We start from the raw sequence: 23,368 nt of genomic DNA on the forward strand, positions 1-23,368 counted from the left end.
CATTTTTTTTAACTTTTTATACTCTTGCAAATTGTACGTTTAATCCTTGCCGGGAAAGTACCTTCAGGTGTTAGGAAAACTTTATATTAAAATATGTTGCGAAATAATTTCACATTCATTATTCGATGAAATTGTAAATAGATTACAAACAAATTTCGTATATTCTTAATATATGTTATTGGTTATAGGCTCACTTGGTTTTAAAACCATACTTCGCGTTAGCTAAAATTGTATCATCTTCATTTGAGATATATGGGATATAAACTCAATTGAAGAGCTAAAATTAGTATAACGAGTTGAGGTGAAAACGTCAACCAGAGGATCGAAATTCATTATTTTAGGGACATAAGGTTTGGACCAATATCTAGACCAATTTCATACATATTCCCACACAATTTTTAAGAAAACTTGTTCATTTAATTTTATTAAAGTATCATACATTTTGTCAGGTGGAACGTCAGAAATTATTATACAGACTATATTGGGGACAGAGAAAGAGATGGGTTAATTGAGTTAATTTTGACATTACTGAGGTACATTTTCAAGTAATTTTATAAATATACATATAACTCACACATAGAACGACATGTTCGGCACAAGATTTGATAAAATATCGAAAATTATTATATGTAGTATTTGGGAGTTGGGGTAATTCGTAAACTAAATTCACACATTTTCGGCATTAAACTATAATATATCCAATATTAATTAGTTAATTTTGCTAAGATATCTTACATATCGACTGATATTGTATATGGCATAAGGCCGACCGGAAGTTTGAAATTGTTATGTTAGGTATATATTTGAGAGATAAGGGTAGTATTGGCAATATACTATTAAGAGAATAAAATGCTCCCTGAGTTTCATTGAAGTACCCCACATATATGGAGTAAAATCAACCGGATGTTTGAAAATACTGTGATTAGTTATATGGGGGATATTTTAAGCACAAATATACACTGTTATTAAGAAAATAGGATCTCTCATTTTTGTTAGGATAACTCACATATTGGTTGATATATGCGGTATAAAGTCACCCGGAAGTTCAAAAATTTATATATTAGGTATTTGGGGGCTAAGGGAAATATTGACACGACTCAACCTACTTTTGACACTCAGATCATTTAGTTATTGATTTATCACACTTTTAACTAGTAGTTTTTAACAAAACCGGTATTTGGTTATATAGCTTTATTGGTTTGGCAGATATATATGTACATACATTATAGCACTTTATACGTTTTCGATTAATGGCGTTTTGTGGGAGTGGCAGTGATCCGCGATTACGCTTATCTACGATCTTACTTTTTTGCCAGGGAACATGTGTACCAAGTTTCATCAATATATGTTAAGTTTTACTCAAGTTACAGCTTGCACAGACAGACGGACGGACGGACAGACAGACATTCGCATTTCAACTCGTTTCGTCGTCCTGAGTATTTATGGTATATAGTATATATAACCCTATATCTATCTTAATTAGTTTTCTGTGACACAAACAACCGTTAGGTTAACAAAACAAAACTACACTTTATAGCTTGCAAGAGTATAAAAATTGCTTAATTTCAAGAGAAAAATTGCAACTGCCAGTACATAGTGATCCTAACATTTTGTATATCTATCCAGCTGTCATTAAAATTGATAGATTTCACTTTCTGCCAATTGTGTTGGGGTCCGGTTGTTGAAAAGACAATTTCGAAATTTTATTTTCTGGCCACTATGGTTTTCTAACTATACCAAGATGGATTTTAAAAAATGAAGTTTTTTAAAACAAATTACCTTCTCTTGTTGGGATTAATCAAGTAGTGACGAGTTTTACTGATTGTGCTTTAGATATGGATTTATTAATGCAAAACAAAAGAGACGTCAGATACTACGAAGGCCAACCTTCGCAGGCTGTAATCTACGATGCAGTTGCCTAAACGAGTACGATTACTTTCCACTCTTGTCCGAAGAAGATGAATAAAATCTTAGTTATAAAGGATAATCCCACTTCAATTTTATACTTATGAAATTTATATTAATGCACCCAAGTCCAATCCGTTTCCAGCCAACTCGAATGGAATTCGTTTCGCTAATATCTTCACCATATCATAACGATCCAGGTCTGTCTTGTCGTGAATCTAAAGAACTGTCAACGAAACAGAAATCCTGTATTGCTTAAATTAGACATATCGGAAAAATTCTGTTTGCTCATCGTTAGCGAAACCCCTTTGGGAACAGTTTCTGAAGACAGAAATTGTTCCCCACATCAAGTTTCCACATTTTTATTTGCTTATACATATTATATTTTTAATTCCGCTAACGTAATGTAAAGTAATTACATATGTACAAAGTTCAGCTGTTCTCCTCTGATATCCAGTATTTAATACATATCAACAATAATGAATTACCGTAAACGTTTCTCAACTCGACAAAAAGTTGTGTTCTCATTCACAGAGTTTAGTTTCAATTTAGTGGTGAGATTTGTGAGATTTATCGTTTAGATTTTTTATCCCTTTGTTGTTGTACTATTCGTGTTGCTATCCTCATCGTTGTTGTACTTATACTTAGTATTTTCCTCTTTTATCTGGTTCTTACATGTAAGGCGTCAACTTTTAAGGCTATTCCAATTTCGTTATCAACGCGCCGTGGCGTTCTGCGGCATGCCGTCTCCGCCGCCGACTTCCGCCCCGCATCGCTTGTCCAAAGCCCGCTTTCATTTGCGTTTGCGATATTCGGCCGGCGGCAATGTGCTAGTGTATAATCAGTCAGACACTGCATCCACCCACAATAATGGCAGTTAAGGCTTTTCCGCCAGCCGTGACTGTCACCGACATTTCGCTGATAATTTGCGATCGGCGAGAGCAAATGAGCGTTTAGGGAATTCTTATGTTCCGCGATAACAATAACAGTCTAAATTTAGATTTCTTTGAGGACAATGCAATTGCGTAGTTTTACATATTTCATTGCAATATCAAATAAACCAACAATATGTGTAGTGCGCAGTTAATTTATGAATTTCATTTCCAAAACTCTATTAGTAGTAAGTGTGTACAAGATATATGTATGAAGGCGTGTTAGCAATTCTACTATTAATATTAGTAATTCTAATATTTTCCCGTATAGTAGAATTGAAAATTGGGAAAATGCGAGGGGAAGGATCATAACTGATTTGTATGTCCTCCTGAGAGCGGGAGGAGGATCGACCGAAAGCTATGAAACTGAGGAAAATATTTTGATCTGAGAATAGATATCGAAACCGTTTTAAGCAAATCAGTTTGTTATACTTGTACATCTGTGTATGGAGTTAAAACTAAAGATGTACATAAAACCGGATAGAAATAAATGACTATGATTTACATATGTGTGAAACCAACTCCATATAAATTATTCGGTTGAAAATAGTCTAAAGATTTCGATACATTTCCTGTATCGGAAGTCTGTCGGGAACAACTCTTTATATAATAAAAACTAAAACCGCATTAAAAATAATTGAACTAACATTTGTATTTTTTTTTTTATTTCTTAATCACGAAATTCTTAATTAAATAAAACATTTAATTTCAAATACCAGATTGAAAAACAAAACCAATTTTATTCCCAAAAAATTAAAAATAAAGTTTTAATCCCAAATACTTAAGAACAAAAACTTAAACTCAAGCTTATAATAAAAAATATTTCAGAATTTACATTTATTTGCCTTTTATTACTTCGTGTTTTATCATTTAAAATTTTTAATCCTAAACGACTAGGATAAAAATAAAATGTTTGATCCAATTTTTGTTTTAGTCATAAAATTCGGAACCCTGATTTTCAATTGTCGTTCCAAGAAATGATGAAAATATTCGAGAGATTTTTATCGTGAGGCACGAAAAATCGAGCGCCCGGAAGGTTGTCACGCACTCAGCTATTACTGTTGCTACTTAATGATCCAATTCGTAAATTGGCTGCTTCAGATATTTTTTTTTGGACTAGTGACCACTGTAGCTCGAAAACCGCTCAGTAGCTTTCAATGAAATGTATGCAGCCTTTTGAAAACATGAAAAATTATGATATTTTTAATTTCGAATTTTTAGATGGCTTTTTCTCTATAATCTCTTACAAATTTTCTTGAGGCCACCATTTAGTTAGTTAAAAAATAAAACTTCGATAAGGCACTAGATTATCTACTAAAAAAACTACTTTTTTCCGATTGATTTTAGATGAATCTCCAAGGATTAGGGATGGTCACCGCAAGGAGCTTCGGTTGGAACTGGATCAACACAAACAGCCTTTACTTTTATGAATATTAATTTTTTTCAAAATACTGTCAAGTCAAGTCAAATCAAAATCTAAATAAATGATGCCTTGTTTTTTATTTTATATAATAAAACAATTTACAGGCAAAAATAAACTGATTTAAAATTGTAATTTTTTCATGTTTCTGACTACATGCAATCCCATAATTTAAGAATAGTCTTCAATTTACAGAAAGTATAAGATTAGCGGGTAGCACGAAAAGCGAATACACAAACCGGATGGGCATGATGTCGCTGTGATATGAAATAATCAAAAGAACGTACGTGCCAAGAGATAGTCGTCAATGATGGAATACATATTTGATAATTTCTTTTACGCTATGCTGTATATTTGTTTTTGTTTAACCCGAAAAATGAAAATGTGGAAAATGCTATGGTTTTATTTTGTTTTTCCTCACTTGATTGTACAAAAAAATTATTGACTTAGTTTAGCTAGATTTTATTTTCTTCAGAAAAAATCGAAATTAAATTAAATCGAATTATAGTCATTAGTACCAAAGCTGCTCTGAAACAAGTTTTTATATCTATAGTCACGATTTATTTAAACTTTAGGTTAATACAGATAAATTTATAGTATTTGGTTTATTATCTTTTTCACTAATTCCCAAAACTTGGTTGGTAAGATGTGCGAAAATATATATAATATAATATTGAGGCAAATAATCAATGTAAATAAATGTTAAAAAAAATATTTTTTAATATTGTAAAAACGGTCGACATGTAACGTTATTATATTGCCAAATGTAAAACTTTAACATAACATATAATTTTTGAAGCTGGTTCCAAACATTAGTTAATTAGTTTTAGCTTAAAACGAGTAAAATCTTTTAATTTTTCTAACAACATTTTCCAACACTGGCGCTGAAGTTCTTTTTCCAAATGTCAACAGTGCTCAGCTGTCAACTATCAAATGAAATCAATAATCGCTTTTCAAAGTTGTTAATTCGATTTCAGTAATTTTCTAATACGAAAATTTTAATTTTTCATTTTCAAACAGCAAATTTCTTATTGAATTAATGGTCGGTTGTGGCCAAAATCCGCGCGGAAGTCGTACGTTGTGTGTATTGCGTTAAATTCTGGATTCCGTTGCGGTGTTGTTATTAAGTGAGGAAGAGAAAAATTGTTTACATTTTTTGTTGTTGAACTGCATTGAAGCGAATTGTTCTAATTGTATAGTTATTTTTCTGCATATTGCCGATAATTTCATCTAACTGCGGTGAAACTACAACACATAGCACCTGAAATGACAGGCTGTATTAATAGGTACGAAATAATTGCTGGCCTATACCGATTTACTGCAATGGGTTTGTGGTCGTGATGGCAATATGTTGTAGATGAGAGGGGTACTGAGCAGCTGTAGTTAAAGGGGCCTAATTAGCCTATGTAAAGATCGACCAGCCACTACTTGTCATATAAATACCACAAATAATAAAACATGTGCATATTTTCTGCGAAATTACTACTTGTAGTGGTTAGTGGAAAACGTGTTAATGTATTCATGTTGGGTATGTGCATCATAAAGCACCTATTGGCTAATACTCTAATCGAAGTTAATAGTGAAATTGGCTCAAGTTAAGCAGAGAAGAGTGGCGCCATAGTTGCTGTTATTTTTGTGCTGTCAGTGGGCCACCAGCGTTCTTCATGGTTGTGCTGGTTCATTTTCGTAAATATTTACTAAGTGAAGGAGCGCATCAGCGCTAGAAGGGGCAAATGATCGTTTATATATCTAAAAGTTTGGCTCTTAATTATTTGTACGACTATGTGTTCGACTGTGCGTCTTCTACTGAGGCGAGCAGCTGCTTTTTTACGTAGCAGTATTTGTGCGGTTAAATAGCCTCATCATGTACTAAATTTAAAATGTGTTCTTATTTTTTGCCCACCACCACACTTCACCACCTTGTGCGTCTCTACATTGCTGACTGTGTGCGAGACAGCATAATGAGACGCTGCACAGCAAGTCAGCTGTGCACTGCAATGGGATCAGTTCAAAGCATGCCTTGTTTCCCATGCCTATGAAGATTGATAAGCAGAAATTGAATTTTTTGATTTAGATTTACCTATTTGAATGAATGTTAGATTAATTATCAAACGCTTGCCCATACATACAATACTCCTTACTCTTTGTTCTCACTTCTAACTTGCAACATACAATTTTTACTATTTTAATTAGCATTCACTTTCTTCTTGGTACAATTTCAGAATCGCCATGTTCATCGCTTGTAGCATATGATGTGCTCATCGGCGACAACCTATTGCCTGAGTTTTAAAATAAGTAAGTGTTAATTTTTATATAATGTGACCAGACAAAGTATCCAACCCAAACTCTATATACTACCAAACCAATATTTGCATTCTGAATTATGTGTGGTATCAAAACACTCAAAAACTTGATAAAGTATTACCGAAAAGTGAATATACAAGTAGCAAACAGTGTTTTACAACATAAAAAGACAAGAATGCATTCTTTCATAAAATTTGTTCGAATCTCCCTTGTTGTGATCGTAACTCTCAAGTCGAAAAGATACTAAGTCACCCGTTCTCTCGACCATTGACTTCAAGCAACCGGTATATAATCGTATTTATTAAAAGTGATATGTCATCAAGCACAATATAAATGTAAGGACGAGTAGCTGTGGGTTCATTGTCTTGCAACAACAATAAAATGTGTCCAGAAAAGTATTACGGTGGTTCTTTAGATGATGGGTGAAGCGTTATGAAACTTTTTGAAACTTCCGTTCTTTCTACAGACCCGAATTTTATTTTTAATTGATTTATGCTAATTTTTATTTTTAATTATAAGCTTGGACTCATTTTTTTTAACAATCTAGTTTTTGTGATTAAAAATAAAAAAACAAAAAAAAAAATTAAAAATTAATTTATTAAAATAATAAAAATTAAAAATTTATTTTAATCCACATAATATAAATATAATATAGATTTTTTAATTTTAAATTTTAAATTAAATAAATCGCAACCCTGATCTCCAGCTGAAATAGTTTGTACTTTGTTTCTCCAATAGTAATGCCAAAAAGACAAAACAATACACTGTAAACCATGCAATCGCTGCCACACCACATGCTAATCTAATATTTTAATGCCAATTTTTGCTCAAAAGGCATGGAAGACAGCAAGAATCCAACCCAGAAAAATGTATACAAATATGTTTACATAAAAACGGGCCAAAATATGCAAACCTATAAACTTGTATATGTACGCATGTATGTACATATATATAAGCTCATTGTAAATATTGTTTAGAAGAGAATAATCAACTCGTCTGTACACTATCAAAGCGAAATAATTGAAAAATAAAATTAAAAACAAGAAGTGGGAGAAGGTGTTAAGATGTTGTTGTTAGCAAATGATTATTTTATGGCGTTTGTGGAGCAACATACATGCTCACAAACCTAATTATACGTTAAAATACAGACAAACATATGTATTTACATACATATGTACATAAACGCCCAAGAAATTGGGTTGGCGCTTTTGCTGATATGAATCAATTGAATCGCATTCTGAACAAGTGCTTGTGAAGGTGAGTACGCCAGTATCGACACGGAAACTAACGCGCTCACTGATATAGACCGAAAAGGAAATCAGTGATTTTTGTCAAACGCTAGTTTCAATAGTGCATTTATTCGGTTGGACAATGAGACGTAAACCAATTTATTAATTGATAAATTTGGGATTTGGATGGCTTGAGTCGATCCTTAGTTATCTAAATTCAGCTCTTTAAGAGGCAATACTTCCAAGGAAAGCACTTGACAGTCATTCATAAATTGGTTTATAAAATTGGCCAGATACATATGTACATACATACATATATGTTGCTTAAACTTAAAACTTTGGTCTGTGCATTGCAATTTGGAAGTAAAGTGGGCTGTTGAAAATAAAAACGTTTTAAAATGATAACATTTGCATTGTGTCCGGTTTTAAATTTTTCGAAATCTAAAGGCATACTGTGAGTATTATCAAATTTCTTATAACTGCATATACAAACCATATATTTAAAAAACATAAAAGGAATATTTGCCAGAACAAACTTTGCCAATTCCTGTGTGACTCCTAGGTACTGTCAGCAATGGCTTTTTATAAACAATGAAACATTTCAACACACACAAATTTAAAAATTCCAGAAATGTTTTATGCTTGTGTATTCAATAAAAGTTTGACTTATGCTGTCAATTGATTTATTGAAATTGGAAATACAATAATTAAGCGTTGATTATTTACTCGTCGAATTGCGATGATGATGTCCAATAAAAAGTAAATATGTGTTAAGAAAACAAAATTATCATTTATAATAAAAATAGACAAAGTTAGCTACATTTCTGAACTACTATAATAATAATACTTTTTATTCAAAAAAAAAAAAAAAACCGTTGGGTGAAAATGAACATTACATTGTGACTGTGACTTAACAGTTAAACAAGAAAATAGGTTAACTTCGGTATCCCGTGAATGTTTTAAGAGGTTAAATTCTTGTTTAAATAGATTCTATCCCGACATTTCAAAGATATTACATGCATTTAGAGGTTCTTGCGTCGCACTAGATGTCCGCTGAAACTTTCTAATCAACACCTCTTCTCTTATCAACCAACCCTTTACAAACACATTGACGATGTCGATGGCAGCCTCTGGTTTCTTTTCATAGTATTTTGTAAAATGAAATAATAATCAGGTGTGTTGTCGAATCTGATGGTTCTCAGAATCAGAATTGCAACCGATAAAAAAATGTAAATGTCATAAATTCAAATATTATTGGTTTGACGTCCGAAACAGAAATTGTATCGGTTTTGGGTGTCACGGAAACCAATTTTAACGGTTTTGTTAACACAAAGCAAGAGTATAGTCGCTGACAAATTTGAAGTGTAAGTTAAGAAATTAATTTATATTATTGTTACGATTTAATTTATCTTTATTTCTATTGGGGAAAACATAAAAAAAACACAAAATGTCATAATTATTGAGTTTATGGAAAAAATCCGGATATTTTAGGAGGATTTACCAAACGTAATACACGTAATTTAACACATAAATGCGTATTTATTCAGTCGATAATGTGATATAAAAGAGGGGGTATACAAACATACAAGTAAATTCAAGCCAAATTTCACATGCGATCGCTCCGGTACATCAAGTGGATTACTGCGATCTTTTAATATCTTAATTTTAATTTTTTCGTTGCCTTTTTCTTCCAATAAAATAAAAGCTTAAATAACGGAACTCATTGCAAACTTTAGTAGATTTTATTTAGTATTTGTCACATTAGTAAACAGTTGATTTGAATATTAGTTTTGAAATATTGAAAATCAGAATTGGGTTCCCTGCTGGTGTAAAGCAAACTACATGTAAGTTTCGGAAAGTGTTTTACACATTATCCTTGTAGATTTTTTAAATTACCGAGAAATTAAATATTTTTCTAGTGTTCTCGTGTAATGTGTGGATTTTGTGATATTCATTGAAAGTTGACAATTTTAATTCTCTTTATTTATTATCGAAAGTTCGAAAATTGGTTGTTTAAATAGACAGGCGGACGGACGGCCTAAACTGACTCAGCTCCTTACCCTGATCATTTATTTACATATATATTTTATAGGGTCTCCGATGTTTCCTTCTGGGTGTTACAAATTTTTGGAAAACGTAATATACCCTGTTCAGGGTATGAATATTTAAGTATATACTGTACTTATTAAGCGGTCAATAGGCATACATATAGTAATAATCCTTGTCCTCAAGACGAAAACATCGACTTTACGCTAATATGGTGAACAGAACTTTAGGAAATGTGGCGTGAGAATATTTGTTTACTAAAATATTATATAAAATAATATTTATAAATTAAAACACAACAAAAGTTTTAACCCATAAATATATTGCAATTAAAGCTTATGTATTGGCTAATCCGTTAAGCCTTGCAGCTCAGCCAAATATGAAAATTCGATCATTAATGAAATTCACAAAAAAACAAATATAATAGCTGAAACTAAAATTTTCGCACATAAACGTAATTCTTCATTGCCAAATATTAGCACAAACATAATAAAAATACGAAAACAAGATCTTTGTAAAAAAAAAATAAAAAAAAAATGTTGCTGTAATCTCCGCCATTCATGATGATGCATAACCATCACACATCAGCGCCATCGTATCGCAGCGTGGCTATAAAGACATCAATTGTGTTGTTGCCGCAAAAGCGTCTGTGTTGCTCGTTGCACATTTCTCCATAAAATGCCAGTCAATGGCGGCAACAGGTAGCGTGTGGGCTGAGATCAAGGGCAAACAATCCACAATTCTCCACCGGCACAAAGGAAAATACCCTCAATCTGTATGTAAACATATATCCGAATGTGCATATGTGTACATAGTATTAATAAGTGCATCCACGAGGACGGCTAGAAAAATAAACTTTTTTCATACACGAGAAGAGCTCAACCTTTTTGAATGAGTTTTATTTTATTGACCACTTCCAAAGGGTAGATCTTCTAAAGGTTCTTCTGTCGGTGTTCCACTCGGTAGTGGAAATCTTTCTGATAGGACTACTCCTGCTAATGGGCATTTCTTGTTTAGAATGATAACATAGCTACAATTTGATTTATAACGGGACAGTGCCTACGCCGTACAGTGCGCACCGAAAACTATTGCTGCTGTAGACCAGAGTATCGAAGAAAACCCGAATGAGTCTATCCGCCATCACGCGCATCAATTGGAGCTGTGCTCATCCACTTTATGGAAGATTTTACGGAATAATCTTGGTTTGCGGGTTTACCAAATCTAACTCGTGCAAGAATTTAAGCCGAACGACTAACAAGCGCGTCTCACGTTCGGTTAATGGGCCCAAAACGTGATGGCCACCGATCCCGATTTTCACAAAAAAGTTTTGTTCAGCGATGAAGCTCACTTTTGGTTGAAATGGTCCGTTAATAAACAAACTTGTCGCATTTGAAGTGATGATAAACCACAATTTATTAGAGAGACGCTGTTACATCCTCAAAAAGTCACTGTTTGGTGTGTTCTATAGGCTCATTGCTCCACATGTTGCAGTCAATGGGGAACGTTATAGAGCTAAGATTAAAGTGGCGTGGCCTTTAAGATCGTGCGATTTAACAACATTGGACTATTTTTTGTGGGGTTATGTGAATTTGCTTATCTACGCAGATAAGCTCGGGGCGATTGACGCCTTGGAGTAAAATATTCGGCGCCTTATGGCTGCAAAAACTGGTCGAAAATAGTGAATCTCGGCCGGAATTTATTAGCGCTATTGCGTCGGCTACTTGATCAAAATAATTTCTAAAACACTAAGCTAAATTCAAGACCATAACAAGAAGAAGAAATAAAACGCGTATAATTTAAAGGATATACATTTTTTTTATTTCTTCTAAACTTCTCTTAATCTTACAGATTTACCAAGCGACCTCGTATGTTTGTACAATGGATTTCATATTTCGCAGTTGCCTGGTGGCAACACCCACATGAAAAGGCTATTACAGAATTCAAAATAAGCGTGAATCCATTAAGATGGTGGAAACATAAAGCTCTTGATGCAATGTGTGGAATTAATTTCTATAATTTGTTTACCTATTTACACAAAATGAATTTTACTGGAAAATGATTTTTATTGTCGTTGCTGCAGACCTGAACCATGCATTTTCGCACGAATTTGTAGAAACTTAACATTTTGTGCTGTCTACTGTTTAGATTAAAGGTGCTATGAAAGTCCATTTTAAAATGCAATGAAATTTCCTCTTTGCCATTTGCACATAGAATACTTAGTTGTCATGTTATGCCATAAATCGTGTGAGTCAAGTCCTTGAGCTTTTCTGGTGTGATTTATATCAAGTTAATATAGTGGGCACAAATTGAACCGTACAGGGAATTAAGAATCACAAAGAATGGAATTATGCAGTTAGGTTAGTCGTAGGGTTGATCCAAAATCGATGGTTTTCACTTGGACAGATATTCGTTCTATTCCAAAAGCTCCTAAAAGTGGATCCCCAGATCTTCATAGATCGACGAAGCGTTTTGAACATACCACAAGTTTATTGAGGCAGTTAATATCATTACCAGTCACTTCGGTAGGTTCGCAAAATGTTTGTCTACCGCAATATTTCAATCTAAGTCTGCTAAAAGCCAGGCATTAGAATAGAATGTGACAAGATGATTCCATCTCGCCTTCTTCCATAAAGCTTTGACAAAGAGCGTCCTACAAAATATTTAGCTGCACCGCGTGCGCACCTATTGGATAGTGTGCAATCAGAACACTTACAATTGCAGCGAAATTGACTTCGATCACTCTGGGCAGAAGGATCTTGCAGTTGCACAAGTTCTAGTTGTTAACTAGCGATTGCCGATCTCATTTTAGGTCCATAGGTCCAGCATTAGAACGCAAGCGGACATCGGAAAACCGACTCGCTCTTTATCGGATAAAATTTGGGTAAGGGTGTCTTCCTTAGCAGGCTCATCAGCTTTGCAGTTTCCAGCGATTCCGTTGGGAGCGGGCACCCATACAAGTGTAATATAGAATAAGCTTGAAGAGTGTACAGTCAGCCAGCTCAAAGCCAGAATAGCCACTCGCCTATCGGGGTGAATGTACACCTTTTTGAAAGAAGCCGCACTTCGGAGCAGTACATCTACTGGTACCTTAATGGCAGGCACGTTCGCTTGAAAGACGTTACAGTAGCCTAGTAACCGGAAACTTGAGTTGATGGAGAGCTCCCGACAGAAGACTCCATAATTATAAACCTATAGTTGGATAAATAAATCCGACCGATATAGGGTTCTAAAATATTTTAGCCACCTCCGAATGGCTGATTATTTTTCATAAGAATAATTCGTTAGGAGCTCAGAGATTTGTTATTTCTTGAAGAGGTAGAATGGTCATTAACAAATTCGTTTACCAGTTTCCTTAGGCAGTGATTTTATCGCAATAGTGATTCTCATATTCTATTCGGCATATAATACATATGCTTTACAACCCGACTGATCTTCATGAATGTAGCATTTGCTCCTTAAATAAAAGCTTCCATGAAAGAACTCGCGAACAGATTGACTATACTTTTTAGTCTACAAGTATGATTTAAAACAACGTACATACTAAGATTTATGAAGTATTTCTGATATAATCCAGAAGTTGTCTGATTAGTCGAAGTTTTCACAAAGGTAAGTGGCTATAAACATGAAATATATGATTTGTTAAGCCTAAAAACTCCAAAGCTTTTCGATGTTTTCTTCAAAAAGCATTGCATAGGGACAGCGGTGGACAAACACTTCACCCCAAAACGCATCATAATCCGACAGTAGAGAAGAGCATATTTAAGAATCGATCTCCCTCAATGATAATTAATAGACCCTTGCTACATCAATATATCAACTGCGACAAGCTAAAACACTTTTAAAAAAGGAAACAGTATACTTGTACTCGTATTGCTAAGAGGGGAAAGCGGGAGGCAGCTAATAAAGTAGAAAAGCGCGCTGGCGTTTCTTTTATTGAGTTTACTTTATTGAGTGCATTTCATTGAGTTCCAGTTCGGAGCAAAAGATATCCTTTGTTGCTAGCACAGAGGACCCGTCTATGCCAGAGTGTGTGTGTATGTGCGTGATACGAAGTGTGCAGAAGTCCATTTGAAAAGGCGCAAGGCACAACAATGCAATTATGATTTATGTTTGTAATTGTGTTCTGCTTTGTGGTCGACCTAATATACTAATACATATATATGGATGTGTGTGTGTGTATATGCACAAGTATTTCTATTATTTATTAGCAAGTAAATTTCCATACTGAGCAGCGCCTTTCTGAATTGCGCCAAGCATCACGCGAACAAATAACCGGCGATTTGATTAGATCCGATAAAATTTTTGTGCTAAGTTATGTGCAGCAAAAAGTTGTATGTTTATCGAAGCGGATATGCAACACATTTCATTACACATACATATGTACATATTAAGCGTTTCTGCAGTGCGAGCGAGAGTGAAAGGCTAATGAACGCTTGAAAATACAATAAATCCATAAATTGTATTGACGATCGAGCGTGATTTATACTCATTTCAAATTGAATAAACAATTCTAGTTTCATGTATAATTTCTGTGCTAAAAAATGTAAAGTTTCTTACATGATCTACTACAGATTCAGAAAAAATAATAAAAATATTAATTTTGGAGATTAATGATAAAATTAAACTTCTAACTTAACATTGACGAATTGGCTTTACAATATTCGTATTATATCAGGCAAGTGCCTTTATTAAGTCTACTGGTATAGATTTTTAAGCGTCTTTTTTTTTTTTTTTGGTTTAAAAATGTGAGACTAATGAAACCGATGGTAGAGTTATAATGCGGTGCGTTTTTAAATTAGAGATACAGAATGATAAAATGATCTCATGCTCAGGGGAACAGCAAACATCTAGTAAAATTAAAAATTAATTATTTTTTGTATTAAATTGGGGCTTTTTTAGCATAGTTGAATAATACTCGTTTTGGGGTAATTTTTAAGGTAATTTCATAAGCCCCTTCTCGTAGAAAATCTCGTTCCTATTGGCAAAAAATGGGGGCAGTCGATTTTCATAAGCTTCCATTGAGGCGGATTTTTCACCAGCAAAATCATTCGCCATAGACAGCAACAGCTAGTAATCACTTGATACTAGGTCCAAACTATACGGTGGATGTATAAAAACATTCCAACCAAGCTCTCGGAGCTTCTGGTATAATAGTTTTGTTCACCTAATCGAGTTAGATATAAGGACGGTTGGTATTGCAGATGGGCGAAATCAGACCACTGCCACGCCCACAAAACGCCATTAATCAAAAACCAATAAATTGCCATAACTAAGCTCCACAATAAGATTGAGGGGCATCTGCAGTTTAAATTTTTTTTTAAGTGGGCGTGGTCCCGCCATTTAATAGGTTTAATGTGCATATCTCCTAAACCGCTAAAGCTATAATAACGAAATTCAATGAGAACAAATGTTTTTAGCACTTTTATTGACAGTGGAAAGTGGGTGAAGTCGTGTGGCAACTCCGCCCACTCCCCATATAACGGCACTGTTAAAATCTGCTAAAACCGCGAAAAATCAAGCACTAAACGCGCCAGAAACATTAAATTCTATCTCTGGAATGCTATGAGATGACTTAATAGGAACCGCGTTCAAAATTAGTTAGTTGGCGTGGCATCGCCCACTTTTAGGTGAAAACTCATATCTTCGGATCTGCTTACCCGTTTACAAGCAAATTCGGTACATAACATTCTTCTCAAATTTCTATGTTATAGTGCGAAAATCTGCGAAATCGGATTACAACCACTCCTATTTCCCATATAACATCATGTTAAATTCCATCTGATTCTTTCACTTTTCACAATGCAAATCAAGCAAAATATATAAATCTCAAACGAGTATACCGTTTGTCTTTGCGAGAGTATAAAATGTTCGGTTACATCCGAATTTAGCCCTTCCTTGTTTGTTTGGTATTCAATCTTATTTAAAAAGTTCCAAGTGTTGTTCTGGACACTGTTTAGTTCCTTATTGAAACTGTGCTTACATAATGGTCAGACTCTACGATTGTAAATTTTTTTTTATCGTTATTTTCGACAATTGCTCTTCCAGAGAGCGGTAGAAGGTTGATATAAAAGTTTCTGGAACGGAATCGACGAAACCAAAATTTCGCATGACCCCTACAGTATGAGGACCACAAACACTATTCACATTTTCAGCCGCTGGCCTTGAGTTTTCGCCCTTATCGAACAAAAACTTTTAAATATGGCATGTTTTCTCTTTTCTGGTGTCTCTTTGACGCGTGTTAGTTATTTTATCAAAATAAATTCGTCCTCTTATACATATAATATATAAGAGAGTTGTAAGCTTCGTGCTTTGACGAACACTGAAACAGATAGGCTGAAAGTTTCGTATTCTTTCAGAAAGTCTTTCAATATGATCTAGAAGAGGATGCCAAAAGAATTTAATCCATATTAGTTGTGATGAGACCAAATCTTCCAACAGTTGCTGAAATTTCGTCGGATAAATTGTTTAGCGTGTAGAAAGGAAGATTGCAGTAATGAGAGAACCGAATACGAAAAAGGTATTGGACGTCCAAAAGTTATTATTACGTACGAAAACATAAAAAACCGCAAAACGATTTAAAAAAAACTGAAACTTGAATTTGATCGCGATACATACATACATATGTAGCTGACACTCTACATATATCAAAGGAATGTGTTAACGGGCATATCGTTCATGATTTTTTTAATATTTGGGTATGTGAAAGCTCTGGTCACAGTAAACCAAAAATAGCAACGACTTGATGATTCTGAGCATTACTTGTAGTTTGCCTTATCTTCTTGGGTTAGTGTTATGCTCAATGGTTGATTCTCAAGACGGGTCGGGATTCGTCGATATCTGACTGTGGATGAAACATGTTCTCATCATTTCATTCTGAAGTCCAAAGGCCAATTATCACAGAGGGTGTATCTTGTTCTCAGACCTTCAGAAAATACTCGCTTCAAAGAAATTTGCAACAACGTGGAGGTAATAGCTGAGACTGGGTGTCGTACAAAAAGGCCACAACTAAGTTGGATAGTAAAATAGATTTTCCAAATAATTTGTGATTCCTGTAAAATGCTACGAACTTTTCAGCGAGCCTGTTATAATAATAAAAAAATATTTTAGCCTTTGTCAATCGTTAACTACAGCTGGAGCTATCGGTTGACCAGCAGCCGGTCTTCAGCTGCTCGCTATTTGCTAAGACAAAAGTGCGCCATCTAATGTTTTTACCGTTTTTGTATTTCATTTCGGAAGGATGTTTTGTTGCTCATAAAGAAGGCCATACATTATTTGTCTTGCCATGAAATATGAGACCATATCTATATGTGCACGCCATTCATATGAACGTGTCTATATATATACTTATGTATGTACTATGTAAAGTATAAAATTACTTCCCTTTGTTTCGCCACTCAGCTTAGAACCCCGTTCCGCCCTCCAAGCTGTGCGCTTGCACCAACACTTGTTAAAAAAGTGAAATATCTCGTCGACATTAATGAAAGACACATATTTTGTAATGTTTATCGTAACGGTGACAGCCAACAGCTAATTATTGCCCGCACATTTGTCAGACACTTCGGGCCACTTTTACGACTATTCTACCGTAAGGCAACTGGGCTCGTCATGACACGGCAGTGGCTGATGTACGCACAGCTGAGGAAAGCGGCACTTGCTGTTTGTTTTTGTCTAAGCCAAAGCTTGTCCTATATATCCAGAATAGCCACGCCATGTCCATGTAGGCTAGTATAGACTCAAACTCTCAGTTTGGGACAACCTAATGGTCAGTGGCCGACGTAGTTACTTTTTAAGTGGGCTAAGCAAATGCAGTGTTTGTTGCTGTTTTTGCTCTTTAGAGGCTATTTGCCGTTATAACATCGGTGGGTAGCGAATTCGCCTTTTTGCTTTGGCCCCTTGCTTTCGCCAGGCGGCGGTGTGACTTTTGCATCGAGATGCACAGGTCACATGGGTGTGTAGTAATAGCAATAAAAAAACAATGAGCTGCCTTGTTGTTCGCTAACATCAACCGGATACTTTTCGGCCTGAACACTTCCACAAATACACCAGCACACAGAGGAGCGCTTGCACTTTTGCAGCGGCGTTGTGTTGTTCGTCCAAGACATGGCACATGCAAAATGCAATAAATACGTCGGGCCACTTGATTTAAAGATGGGCCATCTATCCTCGCCGTCGTCGCTGTGTTGTGTGTGTCGTTCAGACCTACTTACACATGTGTTTTCATCGATATTTCGCTTGCAGCATTGCTGGGTGAATTTTTTCCTTTCCGCCCCTCATCTGACAAGGGTTTGTCTATAGACCGCCCTCTGCCACTACTTTCCATGAACGCGGTGGATGTGCTGAAATGGGGTAGAGAACCGAATAAGCACAAGTGTATGACGTTCAATGAAGACTATACAGAGCTATGTGAGCGAGAGTGCGTGCGTTCTTCGGTTGTAACAGCACCAACAAGTACCGCTTGACGCTTAGCTTACGGCCTTGCTCTTGAACGTTGACTTGCCTGTCATTTCAGTTGTGGCATGTTCGAGTATATTTTATTTGCGTTGCAGCCAGCGCTTCAAAGTTGTTTGTTTTGTAATAAAATGGCAAGACACTTTGCATTTACTACATATAATATGCGAATAGTAATGACGAAACCCAGCAGTGTCAGCGACACAGGTCGCTAGATATTGCTTACAGAGTAGTTCTTTCCTTTCTGTTTTCAAAAAACAAAATTTGAAATCCTTTATGAATTTTTTCCAAAACTATCGATTATGACTCATTACATATTTAGCGATTGCTACAAATCGCGTATGGCGTCGTTACTCGTGCATGCGATGCCGAGTAGTACGCGGTATCGTGATACCATATGATTACAAATGGATCGTCAAGGTATGGCAATGAAGAATAAGTTCTTTAACGACAAATAGCAGATGATAGAGATATTGAGGATAAGTAGTGGCTAGCACATAATGTCAGCTCACTCTTGCTAACGAAGGCTACCATAACGGTATATTCCACGACCCAGCTCTTCGGTGAAAAAGACTGCTTTAGATTTATGATAGTTTATTCGTCATATAGGCTGTATTTTCGAAATGTTTTATTCAAAAATAAATAAAACTCATATAATTTAAGGGTCAAGAATTTAGCTGTATAATAAAGATAAGGGTTTGCAATTATGTTTTAAAAATTAGTTCAGGCAAGTTAACCATTTTTTGCAGGAATTGGGGACGTGTGCCAGGAATAACGCGCCGAATATTCTCTTACAAGGCGTCAATCGTCTGGGGCTTATCTGAGTAGACAAGCGACTTCATATAACCCCACAAAATATAGTCCAGCGATATTGGAGCCCATTCTACGGGCCCACGACGTGAGATAATGCACTTACCAAAAGTTTCCTTTAAAATATGTATTGTTTCTTTGGCTTTATGTTATGACGTGTAGCGCTGTCTTGTTGGAACCAAAGGTCGTCCACATCAATATTTTCCAACTCATGAAAAATCATTAAAATTATGACCAGCTTCAATTTTGAAGAAATGTGGACCAATGATTCCGTCTGCCCATAGAGCACAACAAACAGTAACTTTTTGAGGATGTAATGACGTCTCAACAATGGCTTAAAAAAATACAACTTTATCGCTGAACAAAATTTTCTTGGGAAGATCAGAATCTTGATGGTAAAAATCTAAATCTAATCGTAAAATCTTCCATAAAGTGGATGGGCACAGTTCTAATTGTTGCACACGATGGCGCATAGACTCATACTCTGTTCCACAGCAGCAACAGCATCTTCGGTGCGCCTTGAACGGCGTGTCTGAGGCTGCGTTATATTCATTAAAGTAAACGTGGTGTAAAACCGATCCATATTTTATTATACCCTGAACAGGGTATATTAAGTTTGCCATGAAGTTTGTAACACCCAAAAGAAACGTCGGAGACCCTATAAAATACAAGGTACAATTCAAAAGTTCCAGGACTTTTTAAACAACGCGGCTTCTAGTGGCGCCATCTGTCTGAAATTGTTATCCCTCAATTGTGTATACTTCAGTGTTGTCGTATAAAATTTATGTAACAGCTGACTTGTATAACAGCTGAGATATCGCGCTACATGTGACATTACATTTGTAGTGTCGGTCAGAAAATGAGCATCGAACAAAGAGCCAACATTAAGTTTTGTTTTAAACTTGGTAAAACTTTTACCAAAACTCATCAAATGATGAAACAAGTTTATGGCGATGATTGTCTATCCCGTAGCCGTATTCACGAGTGGTTTAAACGTTTTTAAAGTGGTCGTGAGGACATAAATGAGAAATGAGTCGAAACCCAAAAAATCGCGCCTGGAGAAGTCAAAAGTGAAGACAATGCTGATTTGTTTTTATAATTCCAAGGGTATTGTCCACAAAGAATTTGTTCCACCCGGCCAAAACGTTAATGCGGTATTCTACCTTGGAGTTTTGAAGCGTTTGGAAGCACGTATTCGTCGCATTCGGCCCGAATATCGCGGAGATTGAAGTTGGCGTTTGTTGCACGATAATGCGCCGTCTCATCAATCGACGCATGTGGCCGATTATTTGACCAAAAATCCAATTTTAACAATCAACCACTCCCCGTATTCACCTGATATGGCACCGTGCGACTTCTACCCTTTTGGAAAACTACATTTGGCCGTGAAAGGAAACCGCTATGCTGACGTTGATGCCATCCAAAAGGCGACGACCGCCATCCTCAACGCTATACTGACAAATGACCTAAAAAAGTCATTCGATAACCTTCTTGAACGTGCAAAACGTTGTATTCAGGCGGAAGGAAACTATTTTGAAGGCGACCAATAAATTTTTCCAAAAAAAAAAAACAAATAATATTCTTTTTTTAATAAAAGTCCTGAAACTTTTGAATTGCACCTTGTGTATACATAAATGATCAGAATGATGAGCTGAGTTGATTTAGCCATGTCCGTCTGTCCGTCCGTCTGTCTGTATATATACGAACTAGTCCATCAGTTTGTAACCTATTGATCTGAAATTTTGCACCTATCCTTTTCTCACTAAGAAGCTACTCATTTGTCGGAACGGAACCTTTATCGGACTACTATAGCATATAGCTGCCATACAAACTAAACAATCGGAATCATGTTCTTGTATGGAAAACTCTTTTATTTGACGAGGTGTCCTTACGAAATTTGGCACAAGTTATTGTCGATAACAACAATGTAATCTCCGAAGAAATTGTTTCGATCAGATCACTATCAGATTTAGATTCAGATCAGATTGGAATCAAGTTATTGTTAGGAACCTTTGTATTTGTGAAGGGTATTAAAGATCCGGTGCAACCGAAACTAACATTTTTTCATGTTTTCGTAACAAATTTGCACGAATTGCAAACGTTGTTCCGGAGTCTGTTCATTTTGAAATGTCAAACCAAACTGAGTATAAATCAAGTAACCGCTGGTACAAAGGCCACGTCTAAACAAAAAAAACACCCGTTATATTCGACATACCGCATGAAAGAACAACAAATATTATGTTATTTGGGTGCTAGGCGAGGATGATATATAAATCAATCATTTATTTTTAAACATCACAGTGCGTTCCGTTTTAATTGTTGAGTAGAGGACGTTTACTTATTTACCCGAATTGTTGTTAGCCTTACTCTCACACACATATAAGGCGTCTAGAATTTCACGACTAAGTTGAGGGAATCTACAGCCTAAAGCGCACTGAATCTATTTTATCAAACGAAAAGGATTGAATACATTTAAATTCATATAGTAGAAACTTATAAGATTTTGTGATGCAATAGGCTAACACCACGTAGGGAAGGAAAGAAGCAATATTTAAATAAAAAATAAAGGCTTTGGCTTGTTTAACCTAAGGTGGCCCGACTCTCACCTAAAAATAAAATATAAATGTTTCTGTCTTTTAAAGGGCTTTGCGAAAATAAACCCTCAAGGAAAAAAGTCTACATATATCTTTCGATTTCGCGATTTCTAGAAAAGAAAATGCGAAAATGTGACATCAGCAGCCGTAAAACCCTTAAAACTGCCCTTACCAGAGCTTGGGCCGAAATTTCTCCCGGCGTAACTAAAAAATTTGGTGACATCAATGCCCCGCCGTTTACAAGCAGTGATTTAAAAAAATTTTCAAATTATTGTGGTAGTAGTTTGAAGACTTTTTGTAATGATTTTTTGTGTTGTGGTTACTTTTGTCTTTGTTATTGCAATGATTTATATATTTGATTGGTACATAAACTTCTTCATAAATGTTTTAAATATTGACATAAATACCTTTTTTGATTTTCTTAACAGATTTGCCAAAATCGAAGGGAATATGTAGTTTTTTGACTGTAAGTTTTTCAAAGACATGTCAAACTATAAAAGTATATAGATGACTACCAAATAGAGACAGTTACTAGAAAAAGCTTCTTGTATACCTCTAAATTTTAGCATGATTCTGTTGCACAAATTAACGAACGTAAGTTAAGCTCTCGATACACTTCGTTTGCGACTGGTACTGTATACTGTATACATATTTATTATTGACAACAATAAAAACGCTTTTTTAAATTTGATATATTTTTATTAGTTTTGTAGTTTATTTAGTCATCAATCAGCACATTTCGTATAAATTAGCAATGCCTATCAGCTATCGATATGAACATGAATACTTTCCAAATTTTTTTTATCGTCTCCTGGCCGCATTCTTCTAAACTTTAGGCCCTGGCTTCCCTGAAGAAAGCAATGTGTCTTATCTACTTGGTTCATTATTTATATGTTAAATGCGCAGGAGTCTCAACGCGTACAATCAAACCACGAGCTCTCGTTGTCGGCTCCACCCTCCCCTTACTTGAATGCTTTACAAAAATTATTTGCACCCTTTTCTCGGCACCCCTTTGTTGCCAATCTTCGTATATATTTGTGTGTTTGTCTGCGTATGTCATTGTTGACGTTGGCTTTGTCTTCGGCGCTGTCAACTGTCTACTGACTATTGTCATGCCATAACGTATTGTCGATTTGTATATTTCCGCGTGCGTGCCGTGCATAGCCAACTAGTGCCTCGCATGCATGCGTCCCAACATTAAAAGGTGTCCGTTTGTCTGTCTGCTGGCGCACATGTGGGATCAGTACACTGTGTGTGTGTGAGTGTGCGTGCGTCCTTCGCTGCTTTGCGCTTTTTGCGTTGATCGGCCGCAAGCAGTAAACAGTTGGTCGCGCACCGGCAGCGAGTTGATTTTGTACGTAACGGCTAGTCGGACCTTAGTAAAAACAACCGGAATCGTCGTCAAGGCAGCAGCAGGCAGAGAAATAAGGCCGCACGGCTACACAGCCCAGGACGGAGGGCCGCCCATGCTCACGAGGACAATATGAAGCAATAAATTTCCGGCTGGTGTACGCTTTCAAGTGGTTATCTTTCCTTGTGCGGGCTTTGCTGCCGCTTGCGGTCGCTATTGTTGTTTAGTTTGACGTCTATTATGCGCAGTTATTTGTGTGGCTATGTGTTGTTGTTTTTTTATCATCTGTGCTCGGTTTGAAGCTTCTAAAAAAATTTTTGTTTTTGCGC

At 35.6% G+C, this 23,368-nt stretch overlaps 1 protein-coding gene and 1 long non-coding RNA gene across 10 annotated transcripts in view; both read left to right on the forward strand.

Moving 5' to 3' along the window:
• Positions 1-1,453: 1,453 nt before the first annotated feature.
• LOC138856960 (uncharacterized) lies at positions 1,454-4,375 on the forward strand. Its single transcript, XR_011395925.1, has 2 exons — positions 1,454-3,025; positions 4,185-4,375. It is a non-coding gene; the product is annotated as an uncharacterized lncRNA (long non-coding RNA).
• Positions 4,376-5,193: 818 nt separating this feature from the next.
• The window catches only part of Camta (Calmodulin-binding transcription activator), a 133,929-nt gene continuing 115,754 nt past the window's right edge, over positions 5,194-23,368 (forward strand). For 6 of the 9 annotated variants that reach the window (XR_011396174.1, XM_070108919.1, XM_070108923.1 and 3 more), the window contains exons 1-2: positions 5,194-5,543; positions 6,480-6,552. Coding sequence is in view for 7 of the 9 variants with exons in the window: in XM_070108919.1 (XP_069965020.1) it covers positions 6,507-6,552 (46 nt within the window). In the remaining 2 variants the exon portion in view is untranslated. Of the gene's footprint in view, positions 5,544-6,479; positions 6,553-7,831; positions 8,245-23,368 lie in introns of those variants that run through there. The other 3 variants (XM_036362550.2, XM_014231801.3, XM_070108922.1) reach the window with 3 other exon arrangements.

The sequence above is a fragment of the Bactrocera oleae genome, chromosome 4, assembly GCF_042242935.1.
Source record: "Bactrocera oleae isolate idBacOlea1 chromosome 4, idBacOlea1, whole genome shotgun sequence".
NCBI lineage: Eukaryota > Metazoa > Arthropoda > Insecta > Diptera > Tephritidae > Bactrocera > Bactrocera oleae.